Below are 17,344 nucleotides of genomic sequence, written 5' to 3' on the forward strand. Positions count from 1 at the left end.
TCTCAATCTTTTGGTATTGCTTGAGACCTGATTTGTGACCCAGTATGTGGTCTATTTTGGAGAAAGTTCCATGTGAGCTCGAGAAGAATGAGTATTCTGTTGTTTTAGGGTGGAATGTTCTGTAAATATCTATGAGGTCCATCTGGTCCAATGTATCATTCAAAGCTCTTGTTTCCTTGTTGATTTTCTGCTTAGATGATCTGTCCATTGCTGAAAGTGGAGTACTGAGGTCTCCTAAAATTAACGTATTGTTATCAATATGACTCTTTATATTGGTTAACAGTTGGCTTATGTAGATGGCTGCTCCCATGTTGGCGGCATAGATATTTACAATTGTTAGATCTTCTTGTTGGATAGAGCCTTTAAGAATGATATAGTGTCCTTCTGTATCTCTTATTACAGACTTTAGTTTAAAATCTAATTTGTCTGATATAAGAATTGCTACCCCAGCTTTCTTTTGAGGTCCGCTGGCATGGAAGATGGATCTCCATCCCTTCACTTTCAGTCTGGAAGTAACTTTAGGTTCAAAATGAGTCTCTTGTAGACAGCATATGAATGGGTCCTGTCTTTTTATCCAATCTGCAACCCTGTGCTGTTTTATGGGAGCGTTTAGGCCATTCACGCTGAGTGATTATTGAAAGATATGAATTAATTGTCATCATGTTGCCTGTGAAGACATTGTTTTTATAGATTGTCCCTGTAAATTTCTGTTGTATATCACTCTTGGGATCTTTCTCCTTTTATAGAACCCCCCTTTCTTGCAGGGCCGGCTTAGTGGTCACATATTCTTTCAACTTCTGCCTGTCTTGGAAGTTCTGCATCTCTCCATCCATTCTAAATGAAAGCCTTGCCAGATAAAGTATTCTTGGCTGCATGTTCTTCTCATTTAGTACCCTGAATATGTCTTGCCAGGCCTTTCTGGCTTGCCAGGTCTCTGTGGATAGGTCTGACGTTATTCTGATGTTCCTCCCTCTGTAATTCACCTCCATTTTTGAAAAAGTTTCTCTGGGTATAGAATTCTAGGTTGTAGGTTTCCTTCAGCAGTTTAAAGATGTTACTCCATTGTCTTTTGTCTTACATAGTTTTTGATAACAAAACTTTCTTTTAATTTGTTCCTCTGTAAATAATTCTCTTTTTTCTCTGGCTGCCTTTAAGATTTTCTCTTTAGCACTTATTTTCAGTAATTTGATTATGATGTATCCTGGTGAAATTTTCTTTGTGTTAATCCTGTTTGGGATATATTAAGTCTCTTAAGGATCTGTGATTTTATTGTTTTCACCAAATTTGGGGAAATTTTGGCCAATATTTAATTCTTTCTCTGTGCCCTATTCCCTCTTTCTCCTGGGACTCCAATTACACATGTTATGTTGTTTGATATTGTTCCACAGGTCACTGAGACTCTGTTTTTCGGTCTTTTTTTTCCTTCTTCAGTCTTTTTTTTTTTCTATGTTTCATCTTGGATCATTTCTATTATTATACTTCTATATACTTATAGTTCAACAATCCTTTCTTCTGCAGTATCTAATCTGTTCTTGATGCCAACAGTGAATTTTTCATTTCAGATATTTAATTTTCCATCTCTAGAAACTCCATCTAGCTATTTTTAAATATATATTTTCCCTGTCTTCTCACTAAACCTATGTTTTTTTTTCAATAGTTGAGCATAGTTATAATAGTTTTTTAATATCCTTGAGTGCTTATAACATCTCTATTATTCCTCAGACTGTTTTTACTAATTGATTTTTCTCTTGGTTATAGGTCATATTTTCCTGCTTCTTGACACTCTTACTAATTTTTTATTGAATGCTGAATGTTAAGAATTTTATGTTGTTGGGTCTAGATTTTACTGTCTTCTTTTGAAGAACATTGGGCTTTGTTATGGTAGGGATTTGTTCCTTGTGTCCAGTTTGATCCTTTTGAAGTTCGTACTTAAACTTTGTTAGCCTAAGTCTGGAGTAGCCTTTACTTTCAGGATTAGCCACATTACTGAGACATAGCCCTCTAGAATCTGTATTACTTCTCTGAGTGATGAATAACATCTCTCCATTGAGGCTGGCTGAAATGCAAATGACTCCCAGACTTGAGTAAGCTCTGAGGAATGTCCAGTTCCCAGTTCCCAGATATTTCTTCATCTAAACTTATGGAATTTCTTCTAATACTTCTACATCTTATTATTCAATACAAACTGAATGGGGTCCTTATGCAGATTTCTGGAGTTCTTTTTTCTTTGTAGAGCCCACCTTTCTAGAACTCTGCCCCTTAACGTTAGGTGCCTCAGACTCTCTAAATTCTGACCTCTACCTCACCTCCTCAACTCAGCAAAAACAGTTGTTCTCTATTGGAGTGCCTCTTTCATGTTCCATGGTTGAGACTGTGCCTCTAGGAAGAGGCCCAGAGTGATTGCAGGGCTCACCTCATTTGTTTCTTTTCTATCAGGGATCACAGACCTGCACTACCTGTTGTCCAATGTCTAAAACAATTATTTCATATATTTTATGTAGTTTAATTTTTTTTTAAGATAGAAGGTTTAATCTGATTTCTGTCATTTTATCATAGCTCAAAGTAGAAGTCCTTTCTTATATTTCAAAAATGAATCTTGGAAAATAGTTTGGCAGCTCCTCAAAAAGTTAAACATAATCATATGACCCAGGAATTCTACTACTAAGTATATATTCAAAAGAATTGAAAGGAAGGACTCAAATGAATATTTGTATATCCATATTCACAGTAGCATGATTTGCAATAGCCAAACTTTGGAAGGGACCCAGTGTTCAACAAAAGATGAATGGATAAACAAAATGTAGCAAATACATATAACGAAGTATTATTCAACCTTAAAAAGGAATGAAATGCTGATACAGGCTACAACATGGATCAATCTTGAAGATATTAAGTTTTGTGAAATAAGCCAAACACTAAGGACAGATACTGTATGATTCAATTTGTATGAGGTACCAAGAGTAGGCAAATTCTTTGAGACGTAAAGTAAAGGCTGGGGGAAGGGGTGGATGGCAAGTTACTATTTAATGAGTACAGAGTTTTAGTTGGGGAAGATTAAAAAGTTCTGGAGATGGATGGTGGTGATGATTACATAACATTGTGACTATACTTAATGTCACTGAAATGTATACTTAAAAATGGTTAAGATAGCAAATTGCGTGTATATATATGTATACACACACACACACATATATATATATATATATATATAACCACAATAAAAAAATTACCAAAAAAGAAAAATTTTCCATCTACAATAAAGGATTTCTGACAAATCTTTCAAACATTCCAATAAAAATCTGACTCCAACACAACACATAAATGCAACGCATGATTATAAACTAGATCATTTTGGTATAAAGTACAGCATTGCCCAACTGGCAAAACTCAAAAGAGATCTGAGGATTAGACAGTAGTAACTTATCATTGTGAATTCCTGATTTTGATGATTGTACTGTGTTTATGAAGGAGAATATTTATAGGAAATACGCACAAAAGTCCAGGATGATGGGGCATCAGGTTGGCAACCTACTCTCATTGGTTCAAAGAAAAGAAGATTGTTTGTAATGGATTTGAAATTTTTCTCTAAGTTTTTTGCGGTTTCAAATTTTTAAAACATAGACGAAAATATTAAAAGCAATTGTATAATATTATCACATTGATCTGGTAAGAGCAGAATTACCTACAGTAAAATCACAGTAAACCATGTGTTAGCCATAGTAAAAAGTTTAAAATTAAAACAATTAAAAAAAATAAAAATAAATAAAAACAATTAAAAACCTTTAAAAAATAAAAAAAGGTAAAATATAACTGGGATTGGATTCAGTGAAGAACAAAGTCCCTGTTTCATACTGAAACTCCATGTATTGTTTTATAAGAGAGTAAAAGGGGAAAAAGACAAAACCAAGGAGGACTAGCAAGCACATATACAAACTTGCCAGCAAATGTCTGATAAATGGCCAGAAACCAATTCATACTTACACGATGGTTTTTCCAATATGCAAAAATGATTTCTCCACAAATTCCCGAACACTATGGACTTCCCCAGTAGCTATGACAAAATCCTCTGGCTCATCATTCTGCAACATCAGCCACATAGCCTAGAAAGAGAGAGAGGCAAATCCAAGTCAAAGTGCATCCAGCTGTCACTTGAGAAATATAATGGTATCAGAAACATGTAATTGGAGGGGCGCTTGGGTGGCATGGTCAGTTAAGCGACCAACTCTTGGTTTTGGCTCAGGTCATGATCGCAGGGTCTTGAGATCAAGTCCCATGTCGGGGCTCTGCTCTCAGAGTGCAGTCTGCTTAAATTCTCTCTCCCTCTCCCTCGTGCGTCCTCCCCCGCCCCACCACATGCGCACTCTCTCTCTCCAAAATGAATAAATAAATCTATAAAAAAAAAAAATAATTGGAGATGGACATTGCTAAAAGGTAAACTGAGGCACATTAAATTTTTTTTTGCCAAGAGTTTATTGGAGCATACATCAATTCGAATAAGGCAGCACTAAACCAAAGGTGATTAGGAGCACTATACCAACAGAAACTCGGAGCAGCGTTTTCATAGAGTAGACACTGAAGCAAAGTAAACAAATTTTGTGACTGACTATAGTTTACAGAGTTGCCTTATTTGAAAAAGCAGAGGTAGCTGTTTGTGACTCGTTGTTCTTAAGGTTCATTTTGTTGGATTTGAGTGCACTGACTCTGGCTTAGGTTTTGGTTCACCTACATAGGCTGTTAAGGCATTAAAAGTCACCTCAATCTAAGGCCACCTTATTTTAATACTTTGACATGTACAGCTAGAAAATGACAATGAATTTACTACACTATTCTCAACATCACAGTAGTGGTTCTCAAACTTTAATGTGCATCAGAATCATCAAGGGAACATCTCAGCACAGATGTCTGGGACACAGCAGTTCAGACTCAGTAGACTGGAAGGCATGTTTTAGGCATCCTGATTCTCACACAGCAGGTCCTTGGGCTACAATTTAAAGGAACAAGATGTTCAAGAGTATCTGTGGCAAAGAAACTTTCCATAGTATATTTAAGAAAAGAAGAGTTTAAAAAGAATTGCCCAATTTTCCTTAATATCATGGACGGAAGGTAAGAAAAAGTCATTTAAAGACAGATGATCTTCCTCAAAGGTGGAACCAAATTTCCTAACAATAAAGTTGGAAATTTTCCAGCGTGTTGACATAAAAAATCCAAGTAAGTCAAGAATCATTAAAGGGAAAACAATTATGTAACGAACAGCACTGCCACTTCTAAAAAGTTATTTGAGTGGCAATAAGAATGCACCAGAGTTCAGGATTCGTCAGGCAGCGTTTCAAGGTCAAGTGCTCAGTGCGTGCATCATACGGTGTACTTTTTCAACAGGAACAAGAAGTCTAGTTGGGCAACAGTGCAGCTGCGTGTCTCAGACACAAACTGGTAGCAACGGTCACAGCCCTGCTCCACTTGGTTATAACAACTTTTATCAGCCACACACAGGCCTATCGTTTCTACAGTTTGGAACTGTACATTAATTTTAATGATTTTGTTACACAGATTGAAGACGCAGATTAAAAAACACAAAAGTATAGCTCGTGTGTGACTGCAGCATGCCTCTTTAAGAAAATCAAAGCCAACAACAATGACAACAACTGTTTTTTTCATCATTCTCACCCACTTTTCAAAATAAAATAGGTAAAAATAATAGACACTTCATTAGAACACAGTCCCCAATATTATGTGTATTACACTCTGGTTCTAACATTTAAAGAAAACTGTGCTGGTTGGTGTCTCCCTCGTTGCTATTGGATAAGCTGAAAAATAAGTTGCTGAAGCCAATGGAGCAGCTTCTTTTTTCTCAGAGGATACAACCCAAAAAAGTTTAATTCCTCTTTATTCATTTGAATTTGTGGCATCCTTCTAAAAAAAAAAATAGATATTTATCTTTTACTTGAAGTTATTTCTTGTGACTATTTTGTATTTTTGGTCTATTGTAAGACTTTTCAATCCTATTTTTGTTCTATGGAGGATGAGACTTTTGGAGGTTTTATGCGCCTTGGAGGTGGGCACACTGGGTGGGACAATGGCAATAGATTCAGGTCATTGACACACTGAGAAGTAACCAATGAAAGTGTCTTGGCTAGGAGACAGTTTTGCTGGCATTCATGAAATACCTCCAAGTGTCATTTTGCATTAAGAGATCACAGATGATGAATTTAGTCACAACACTTTAAAAATTCACACTAGTTAGATTAGTATTAATAATAAAACTTGATCCATTTTTAAAAGGCACAAAACACAAGATGTTCTCTTTATTGGGATAGTCCATGCAGCACAGAGTCTCCAAAATCCTTGTACCTCTGAGACCTCAGGGCCATTTCACACTATTAAAAATGCTCTGGGCTGAGGAGGAGTGGGGTCTGTGCCCAGCACCCTCTGTTGTTAAGGTCCCCACAGAGGTGTCTTTTGTTATGGGCACTGAGGCTCATGTGCATTATCGGTGGCCTGGTGGGGGGCTAGCTCCTTGTGTCTCTGTGTCTTGCACGTGCAGTTCCCGTGGCCTAGAATGCCCTCTTCTCTCCTCTGTCTGGAAACTCTGACCTTTCCTTCCAGATCCCACACAAGAGCCCCAGGTCTAGTCCTTGGAATGAATTCATATTATCTCACTGAGTTTCCCTGTGACCAATGGCACACAGTATGGTTGACTTCACTGGGACTGAGACTGCCCTTTGGCCACCCTTCCCCAGCTAAGCTGACTCTCCCACCTCCCCTGAGCGCATACATGCACACACATGCACACCTACACACTTGTTTTGGCTTTCTTCAAAAATACTTTCAAAGTTTTTAGGAAAAACTAAATTATGCTTCTGGCTAGAATTTCTATTTGAACATTTTTCTGAGGGATTTGTGTATACACTTACATGTGTTTTACTCAAATTTCCATTCTAAAAATAACATTTAAAATAGGTCTTTCAGGACTGCTCAGCTTATTTTATTTCTTTTGAAACACTATGTTGTGCTAGAATGGTTTTGAAAAAAATTATATTTTTAGTCATGTGAAAGAAAGCAAGGGCTTGCTAAAAATAAAAGGAGAAAATATGATTACTGGTTAATGGTGGATTACTTTAAACACTGGGCAAGTTCCCTGGTAGTTGTTTTGTTCCCCAACAGGAATCTTGGGATCAGTAGGAGCCTCTCACTTTCACTAAAGTGAGTGCCAAGAATCTGCTCTTTTCTTTTCCATCAGACTATCTGCGGCCTTTGACCTATCAATTTCTAGGCATTTCCTCTAAAGTTCATATTGTACCAGACTCCAGTCTGGGAATGGGAAGGGAAAGGATATACAACTCCAGATTTATTTGTTATTACTGAATAGTTTACTGGTTTTAACAGAGGGAAAGGGCTTTGTTTAAATTTCCACTGAGCATAATTAATGGTTATTGACTGGTAAATGAAGAACAGGTGACATTCTGGATTAGAAGATAAATGATCTTGTGTTCTGATGTGATAATGGGTTAGTAATTTGCCACAAAGCCGAGGCCCAGTGCATCCCATCATAATGCTAGATCATGTCCAGGACACAAAGGCCCCTGTGTGAGAAGTACTCAGCCATTCCCCTCCTTATACAGCTGCACACGTTGATTTGGTCCATTTATTCTCTGATGGACAGCACAACGGAGGCAAAAGCTCACCACTTCTCACCTTCCTGTTCACATGCTGAACATATGACCCATGACACTGCCAGGCCACAATCTGTGATCAAATCGCCACTCGGCTTTGGCTTCCGACTATAGAAACAATTTTGAGGTTACATGTTTTAGATGTCAATCCTCTCTCTTTGTCTCTCAAGGAATGAAGGAGAAAAAAGAGAGTCTTCCCACATTCTTTCAGTGCCCTTTAAGGATATGACTGACTTATCCACTTCCTCAGATACTTATTTACTTTCAGCTGTGACCTGATCACCAGTGCAAACAAAAAAAATCTCCTGCTTTTTAATCCATCCCACAGGGAGGAAAGACAATCAGTTAAGGAATGTACCAAGGCTTCAGATTCTTCGACATAAAAATGTCCCTTAACAGCAAATGAAGAGTGCGGTCTTCAAATCATGTCTCACATTCATTTTGCTTTTAAGGTACGTGAAGTAGAAATCTGACGCCATACCATTGACATCTGAAGGCAGAGTGTAGATGGTTATAAGCATTAGTTAAATTTGGACATGCGTTCTCTTGTAGCTGTATAATTATAGATAGAAGCTATCAGTTCTGTAAATCTAATTTAGAGAAGTCAAAATAAAACTAGAAAATTCGAGTGAAAACACTGCCTCCTACAATCTACTCTTTGGCCATTCAAGTCATGAACGCGGAAGTAGGCACTGAAGGATCATTCCTCCTTCCTTGATTTGGTAGCTCTGGAGGCTGTTCACAGCTGGACCAGTGAAGGAGAACACCCAAAGTACATCACCACAGCCGACTAACTATACCTGATTCCATGCATGCCTTTTGGGGTGTGATGTGTGTTTGTCTTAAAAATCTGGATTCTACAATTGCTTCCACCTCGCCATTAACCTCCGGTTCAGTATCCAAGCCACAAACACTTATTAACTGAGCTGTCATCCATGAATAACAAGATTTGTTAATCAAGGTTATGTTTAACTATATTTATTTGACTGCTGCTTTTTTAGTCCTGTGCTTTGTGCTTTATGTGCTACTGTCATAAAAATAATCTTAAAACAGAACTAAATATATATATATACATATATATATATATTTCGGTGGAGAAAGTCTATGAAATAATTCTAATAAAAACCATAGGAATTTGAACAAATGGATATTTAAATTCCCAATTAAAAAATGCCAACTGGGGCTCCATTCACTTACATTTTGTCTTTAAACTTTGTTCAGTAGCTGTTTTCATGATAACAGCCTGGTATTCACAGTTTGGGTCAGGACTTCAAGTAGTCTTGTGCTAGGTCAGGCCTTATGCTTTGCGGTACTCACATCAGCAGTTCTGAGGGTTAGCATGGGAGACTCCCCCCTACTATGACATAGTTGGGAAACAGGTACTACATGATTATATAAATAAAATTGATATCAAGAAAATCATCTAGCATAAAACCAGAGGCTGGCCTTAAGGACTTCTCAATCTATTCGTTTTCTTCATGGGCAAAAATACTGTGGTTTGTGGATTCCTTTGATAAAGAGGCCTTCAGACATTTTTAAGATACTAAGTTACTGAAGAGGAAAAGAATCATTAGATAATAAATAAAAACAACGAAAACAACAGAACACAATTTAGAAAGCAACAGAGCTCTTCTTACTTTTGCTGTTAACCTATTATTCTAGGTTGATGCACCACAAGAAAAATAACGCACCACAAGAAAAAGGCTGGGTCAAAATCTGCCTTGCCCTGCTTTCATTCCAGCCATGTACACCGATCTACAAATTCCAAGGCTGAGGGTTAGTTTTTCTCATCTCTGGATGAGAACTGAAAACCTAAAAGCTCCTAGTCTTGCGTTAATCATTCTGAAATCAATTTTTCTGGGATACCATATGCAGATTCAAGTTATGTATTTATTCCTTCTATGAATCTTTGAGTATATTTCACTCTTATATTTGTTCCATTTCTTTTTCAGGCGCACCAATTATGCTCACGTTGTATCTCTTTTCTTCTGTCTTCTATGCCTATTATACCCTATCTAATCATTTTTACGCTTGGTCTTTTCCATATTATTTTATGTGGTTTCTTCCTGCCACTGATTGTTTTCAGTAACATTTATTTTAAATTCCACTGCTAAGGTGGCTTCAGTTTCTGGACCGATTTTCTTTTTCTCTTCCATATCTTTCCTGATTACTTCCAGCTTCACTCTTTCATTTATTTTCTTTAAGTCAGGGGTCAGCTAACTTTTTCTTAAAGGGCAAGGTAGTAAATATTTTAGGCTTCTGAGCCATCTAGTACCTAACACAAGTACTCAACACTGCTGTGTGGTGCAAGAACAGCCACAGACAGAGCACAAACAAATGGGCACGGCTGTGTTTCAATAAAACATTATTTACAAACACAGTCAACTGGCCCATGGACTGCTGTAATAGTTTTTAGCAAACTGAACACAAACATGTTGCCTATAATTTTCTGAAATCTATGGAGGACAATGAACCGAGCTCCGGCAATGTATTTTTCTTTGAATAATATTCCTTAGGATATGGGCTATTCACCTGTTTTGCTCCTTTTCTTCTCCTTGCAATCCTTTCTTCACTCTCACCTCCGGTATAGATCCTGGGGTAGTGCCCTTCCGATTATTAATACTATTTGAACAAGGTGGGATATTTGCTGAAGAATCGTATGAGGAGGCACAGGAAAGCACACCGAGGGTGGCCTGCTGCTGCATTTCAAACTTCTCTCAAAACCCTCTCATGAACCCCGTACATTTTCTGCCCCAGGACAAGGCTGCCTTCCTTTATCAGCCGTTGCGTGGTTCGTGCGGCTCACAGAATAGTCTGTCAATCACCAGGCTGCTGTGGAGCTGCGCGCAGTACTGCCTCCTCTCTGCCCCTCCCCCGGATCACAGCCCGCATGGACTCTCAGCTAGGAGGCCATGGCACAGATGGTAAAACCGGCTCCTGCGTCAGCAGCGTCTCCCTGCCACTCGGCAGTATCGACGCGGGTGTCCATCAAGATGGTCTCCCTTCCTCTGTAATACCATTTTGTGGCCGTTTAGGGCTGAAAATTAATTTGAGCAAAATCTACAGCTTGTATGTATGTTTAGCATAACATATTCTGAGTGAGTGCATAAGGAATTATTTTAAGCAATTATGTACATCCCAAAATTATGTGACCATATAATATATGAAAAGACTTTAATGAAAAATCCACATATAAATAAATCCACTCGTCTAATGCTGCTTAATAAGCCATCCTAAAACTTAGTGGTTTAAACCTTTTTATTGCTTAGGATTCTGGGAGCTAGGAATTTAGGAGGGCTCGGGGCAGATGGCTCATCTCTGCTCCCTGTGGCTGAGGTAATCTGAATGGCCCCCCTCACAGGTCTGGGTCCCTTGGTGCTAAATGTACCTCAGTTCTCCTTCACATGTCCCCCAACCCTGCAGTCTCTCATCATCCAGCTCAAGCTTTTTTATAGAAGCTGAAAGGCCAGAGTCACTTCCTCTACATACTGCTGGTTATAGGGTCAGCCCAAATTTCAACAAAGGGGAAAGAGACCTCCCCCTTTATGAGAAGAGTGGTAGAGTCACAGAGCAAACGGGCCTGCCGAATGGGAGGGATTATTGCAGCCATCTCTAGAAAAAATCTATTGCAAAGGGCTATCTTGTGATGACTGTAACATAAGCTGATTGTTTCAATATAGTAATGAAATGACTATGTTTGCCTTTGATATAAGCATTACTGCCTCAGCCTGTAGTTTCTATATAGAGAGCTCTATCGTTAACATCGTGCAGCATTAGGTTTATATGAGGGCAACAGTAATTCGCAGACTAACACCTGGAATATGGAAACTCACTTTCAGGTCACTGTAATTTAACAAATGCTCTAACTTGGCCCTCATACCATTACTGTCACAACATACTTCCCAGAAGTGGTTGTTTCCTGGAGCGTGCCCAGCCACCTACCTCAACCAGGTGTTTCCAATTACCTGTTCCCACTCGTATACCCAGGTAAGCCATTCTAGAATTAGTTCCTGGCTTGGCAGGAACAATATAAAAGCTGTGGGCATGCAGCAGGAAGTTACTTTATACTCATGACCACCTGATCGTCCATCTCCCTGCTCATGGTTCCTGGACTAAACATGTTCTTGGGAAGCCAGCTCTGACTTTTCTGTGACCTTATCCTTCAAGCCCATCCTGACCACCTGGTTCTGCCTCTCAGTCTGACTCTGACCTTTGGAATCCCACTTCTGGGCTGGTTCCGGGCTCCCTGAATAACAGGTCCTAGCATTGCCATAGCTCTCTCTCAGTTCCAGGTTTGATAATCATGGTTACCAGTAAATCAAAACTATAGACACACCATATTACGTGCATTAAGGGAGATGTAGATAGGACTTTACAAGCTTAGTCTAAAACAATGCTGCCCAATAGAAATACAATGCAAGCCACCTACTGAATTTAAAAATTTCAATTAGCCACATTAAAAAAGTAAAAAGGTAAAACTAATTTCAATGTTTTATTTAACCCAATATATAAAGTACGGTATCATTTCAATATAAAATGTCATCAAGATAGTCTACATTATTTTTCTGTGTACTAAGTCTTTGAAGTCCAGCGTGTATTTTGCATTTATAGCCCATCTCAGTTCAGACTGAGCACCTTGTGAGTGCTCAGTAAGCACATGCAGCTAGTGGACCCTGCATGGGATGGGTCAGGGCTGAAGAGTCAGTCACCCTCTTGTAGGGAAGGAGAGTCCACATACTATGTGATGCACTGCCCTAATTCTGTTTGCTCAACCTGTCAAAGATTCTATTAGGGCTTCATGGAGGAGGCCTCCTCATCTCTGCAGCAGAGATGGAGGAATAATCCTCCTCTCCTCCCTCCTTTGTAATTGTCTCCACTGCCCGACTTTTTCTGTACTGATTTCATCAGTCATGGCAACTAGGAGACAGAGAACTTGGAAAGCAGTATAACTAGCTCCTAACTTATGATCACCTATATTTGAATGTTTGCCTTGTCCACGTACAAATGGGCAACAATACCACGTTTCTAGGTATTTATTCCCCAATTAGCATACCTGGGGAGTAAATACTTAGAGAACCACTTACAGGTATGTTGGAAGGCAGTGTTGAAAAGAAGCAGGAACTCTCAAATTTTAGTGTGCATTAGAATCATGCATAAGATTAAAACACAGATTGCTGGCTTCCTCCAGCCCAAGAACTTCTCATTCAATAGCCCTGGGGTGGGACCTGAAGATTTGTATTTCTAAGAAGGTCCAGGGCTAAGCTGAGGCTGCTTATCTGGGGACCACACTGAGAAACACTGCATGTTGTGGCTGGAGCTCAAACTTGGAATCGGACCACCTGTGTTTAAACCCCAGCTCCAGGACTCACCTGGTAACTTCTGGCAAGTTCCTTAATCTTCCCGTTCCTCAGACAAATGAGAACAATAAGAGTACTTACCTCATAGGGCCGTTTTTAGGATTAAATAGGTTAATATAGGTAAAGTGCCTGGAACAGTGCCTGAGATACAGTGAGTGTTTAAAGACTATTATTTATCATGACGATGATGATGACAATGATAATTATGTAGCCTGTGAGGGTTATTGGTGCCTGGGAGGATCTAGTTTCTCTCCATGATCAAATTCTTACACCCATATATGGCATGGGGAGGGAAGACTGAAAGGGTGGAGTGAACTTAATCCTGATTCTGTTAGTCAGAGCCATAGAATTTTATAGCTGGAAGGGGCTGCAGAGATGTTCTCATCCAATTCAATTCATTTTAGAGGTGAAGCAACTGAAACCAGGGAGACTATGTGACTTGCTTAAAGTCACATACCTAGTTAGTGCCAGAGCTGGGAGTAGACCCTCAGTTCCTCTTTAAGTATTCTTTTTAGTGCATTGGGTGAACATGCATTTTCATGAAAAATTTTATTAGAAATGGTTGTTAGGAATAGCTGCATGGACTTCTGTGGGCTAACCTCATACTGTTAGTCAATATTCATGGAAAATTTGGGTGCCAGATGCCAGGCACTCTGCTAGACTCTGACAGTATATCAGGGAGGGATAAACAAGGTAGATGCTGTGCCTGGCTTATGGATCACCAACATTTATATACGAAAAGTGTTTTAAAAGTTCAACATTTGATTTAAGAAAGAAATTCTGAGACATAAACTCCAGGTAGTAGTCAGAAGACACTAGGCATGGAAGCTTTCTAAAACCTTTCTCCTAAGCAAGACTATCCTTACCCACAGCTCTTGTTGAGGGAGTGAATCAGGCAGCCATTTTTAAGCCAGGTGACCGGTCTCTATACCTGCCCTCCTTCCCAACTCCCTTATCATGGATGGAGACCTGACATATTCTGGGTCAATCAGTCTCAAAAGAGTCTGTGTAAGAGACCCAGAGACTGAATGAGCAGTACAGCACTGGACACTGGGGCTGGATGACCGCCACACAGAGTCAGCCAGCCCCGCTGAAGCCAAGGGGAGGCCCGCAGAAGAAGCAGAGCCGAGCTGAGCACCGAGATATATTTGGGTAGAGGAGTGGGAAAAGACAGCCTACAAGGCTTGAGGGGGCAGTGAGGGGAGAGATGCACAGACAAACAAGAAAGCAGATTTCACTTCCCAGTTCCTGTAAAGCATCCCGACACTCTTCATGATAAATCCCTTTTTACTTGAATTTCTCTGAGTTGGTTTCTGCTCCTTGTGCCAATAAATTCAGATGATGACAGCTGCAGATGGAACAAGACTTTCAGAACTTTGCTGAGTCTGAGTGCGTGGGACCAATCATGTATCAGGCTCTGTACTCAGTGTGAGAAGGCAGTTCCAAAGGCGATAAGGCACCATTAGAGACCTTAGAATCCACATAGAAGACTGCCAAGTGCCCGACGGCAACCAAAATAACAAAAGGCCAATGAGATAAATGCTAGCAGGAAAGGAGGTATGGGAGCACAAAGAGGAGACAATTACTGCACAGGAGAGGAGTAGGAGAGATCCAGAGAATTCTTAGTCTGTTTTTTAATCCCAGCGAACCCTGTTCACTGCCCAGTCTTGAGCTCCTCTAAAGACTGCAGGCTAGGACGGATGTACCATCTTTCTAACTGGGAATTAGTGTCCCATTTAACTTGTTCATTTGAACTCATTTCAAATGTGTTTCCCCACAGTGTTCTCATTCACAAAAATCAGGATTTCAAATTAAAAGTCACTCTCCCACTCAATACTCTTAAAACTATATTTGAATGGATTTAGACTTAATCATTATGCCTTTAATTTTTGGTTGCTAAATATAAAAATATCCCAACATCAACAATGCTGTTCTTCTGGGAGGTCAAATTACCCTTACGGACTTGGTTTTATCCATGAGCATAACGTTTCTGTTATCATAATTATTTCCTCGATGCTGACTCTGTACTGTCCTTGATTGAAAGAGAAGAAAAGGGAAGCATTCTATTTAAGACAACATTTATTGTAGCAGCAATATTGGAGGCTAGTGATACAGGAGGAAAGAAATTCCATTATGTATAAGAAGCAATAATTTAGGGACAACTTCCCCTCCAATAAGGTCCCCTCCACACTACTGAAAACTGAACAAAAAGCCTCTTTGTGTTCTCCAAATTTAAAAAAAAAAAAAATCAAGAGAGCTCCTAAAAGTTCAATTATTTTGAAAACACATAGATGGTGACAGGAGTTTTTTTGGGGAGTATTTATAAATCTAGATGAAATCTAGAAAAATAAGCCTTTAATACGTTGAATTAACATTTTCAAAATATTTAACTTATCAAGTATTTGGAAATTCCAAACTGTCCAAAAAACATTTTTTAAAAATCTTTAGCAAAGCTTACCTCAAATTACCACCCTGGAGAATAAACATTTATTTTTGGTGACTAAAATTTCCAGTAGTCTGACAAGTATCAGTGACTGCTCGAGATCCGTTATTAACAATAAAAAATTGTCTATTACTACACAACACCATAAGTAATGTCATTTAGCAAACACTAAAGGTCAAGAGCTGAGGAGCAATCTTTTCTGTTAATATAACACAACATTTTTCACATTCATTTCATATGAATGAACAATGTCTTCATTGTTTTCCTGAACACTAATTTAGTGTTGTATTTTTTTGCTTGTGTCAATGAGTGTCAAAATATTGTTCTTTAAATACATGAAAGTATTTGCATAGAGCTTTATTACTGATCTTTAGATGTTAGCCAGGGGCAAAATAAAACAGAGAAGCTCCAGTTGAGAAATCTCACTAGCAATGAAAAGCAAGAGTCTTTAACATATTCTGCTTTTCTGCCAATTTTTTTTCCCAAGTACACAATGGTTTATTTACCCCACAACTGGTGAAATTAAAAGTAATGTTGAGCACAATAAAACTATACTTCAACTACAAGACGTAAGGATTCCAGTTCCCTAAAAATGAAACAGAAAGTTTGCAAGGAAGAATACAAAAACCCTTAAGAGGAAGTTCTAAGATCCTGACATGAATTAAAATACAATACCATATAAACCAATTACAGAAAAGCCAAGAGACACAGTGTATTTCAACAAGGAACTGAGAAACAGATGGATAATTTTTATTAAGTTATGTCTTTCTGCACCATCTCATCATTAAATGCTCAATTACCTATAATGGTTTGCATTTATCCTAGTTATTAAGAAAAATAAAGCCACCACATTTTCTGTCTCTTCAAAGGTGGAGAGTCCACAACCAGGTATCTGATGCGGTTTTCGATTCTGTTTTTTCCCTCCCTCACACTAATTATCTTGTCTTCGTGGTACTGCCCTAAAAGACAAAATGCCCTTTCACAGAAGTGCAGGTTCCAGCTGATGGGTTACTCACTACGAAACTGCAGGGCTGTACCCTGGTTGCGGTCAGGAAAGAGCAGTCCCAGAACTCGGTGCCAGGACAGGCTAGTAAAGGCCACGCTCGCACCGCGAGAAACCAGACCAGCCTTTCAAGTCAAGTGTTGGCTTGTAGACATATAAGTTAATCAGCTATGAAATAACCACCACAATGTTCTTATTGATCACGAAGGGCTTATGACGCAACTTTTGGCCTGGAGAGGATCTGTGCTTCATTCTTTCAGTCTCCAACTTTCAGAGAGAGAGAGCACTTTGGGAGCGGTGTTTACAAAAGACAGATGCTAACTTCACGATTTGAACCTTCCTAGGAAGATGTGCAACGTACCGGGTCTTCAAAATGGAATGTACCAAAACCCCTCACATTCACATTCCTATTACGCTTTTTCAAAGAACATGATAGTGTTTCCATTTTGTTGCACTTATGAAGAGTCAAACGGTATTTAGAAAACCTCAAACTGATAACATTTCAAAACTAAATTTTAAATGTGTTCCCGGAAGTCTTTTTTCTTCACCGGGAGACACTAGGTAATATTGGGAATTTTGTTTTAAAAGCAATGTTATTGATTTAGAGAACAACTATTGAACATTAATTTAAGAAGCTGGTAATCTTAAAGGACTAAGATGTGTGCAGGCAGAATATTTTGCAGTAAATTTTGACTGCTCTTGAAAATGAGCAAATCTTCAGTTCCCATTTCTACTAAATTCTTTCTAAAATCATAGAGGGAAAAACTAAGTGGGTGAGGGTGATTTGTGCCATCAGAGCTTTAGGACATATTCTAAGACGTTGCTAATGGTGGGCCATTGGGTCATCCACAGACCAGATGATAAAATAAGA

At 38.9% G+C, this 17,344-nt stretch overlaps 1 protein-coding gene across 2 annotated transcripts in view; it reads right to left on the reverse strand.

Moving 5' to 3' along the window:
* GMDS (GDP-mannose 4,6-dehydratase) overlaps nt 1-17,344 on the reverse strand; it is a 641,507-nt gene that overhangs the window by 119,881 nt on the left and 504,282 nt on the right. For both annotated transcript variants that reach the window (XM_078055620.1, XM_036106055.2), the window contains exon 8: nt 3,982-4,100. In XM_078055620.1, coding sequence (XP_077911746.1) covers nt 3,982-4,100 — 119 coding nt within the window. The remainder of the gene's footprint in view (nt 1-3,981; nt 4,101-17,344) is intronic.

This window comes from Halichoerus grypus, chromosome 9 (genome assembly GCF_964656455.1).
Source record: "Halichoerus grypus chromosome 9, mHalGry1.hap1.1, whole genome shotgun sequence".
Taxonomy (NCBI): domain Eukaryota; kingdom Metazoa; phylum Chordata; class Mammalia; order Carnivora; family Phocidae; genus Halichoerus; species Halichoerus grypus.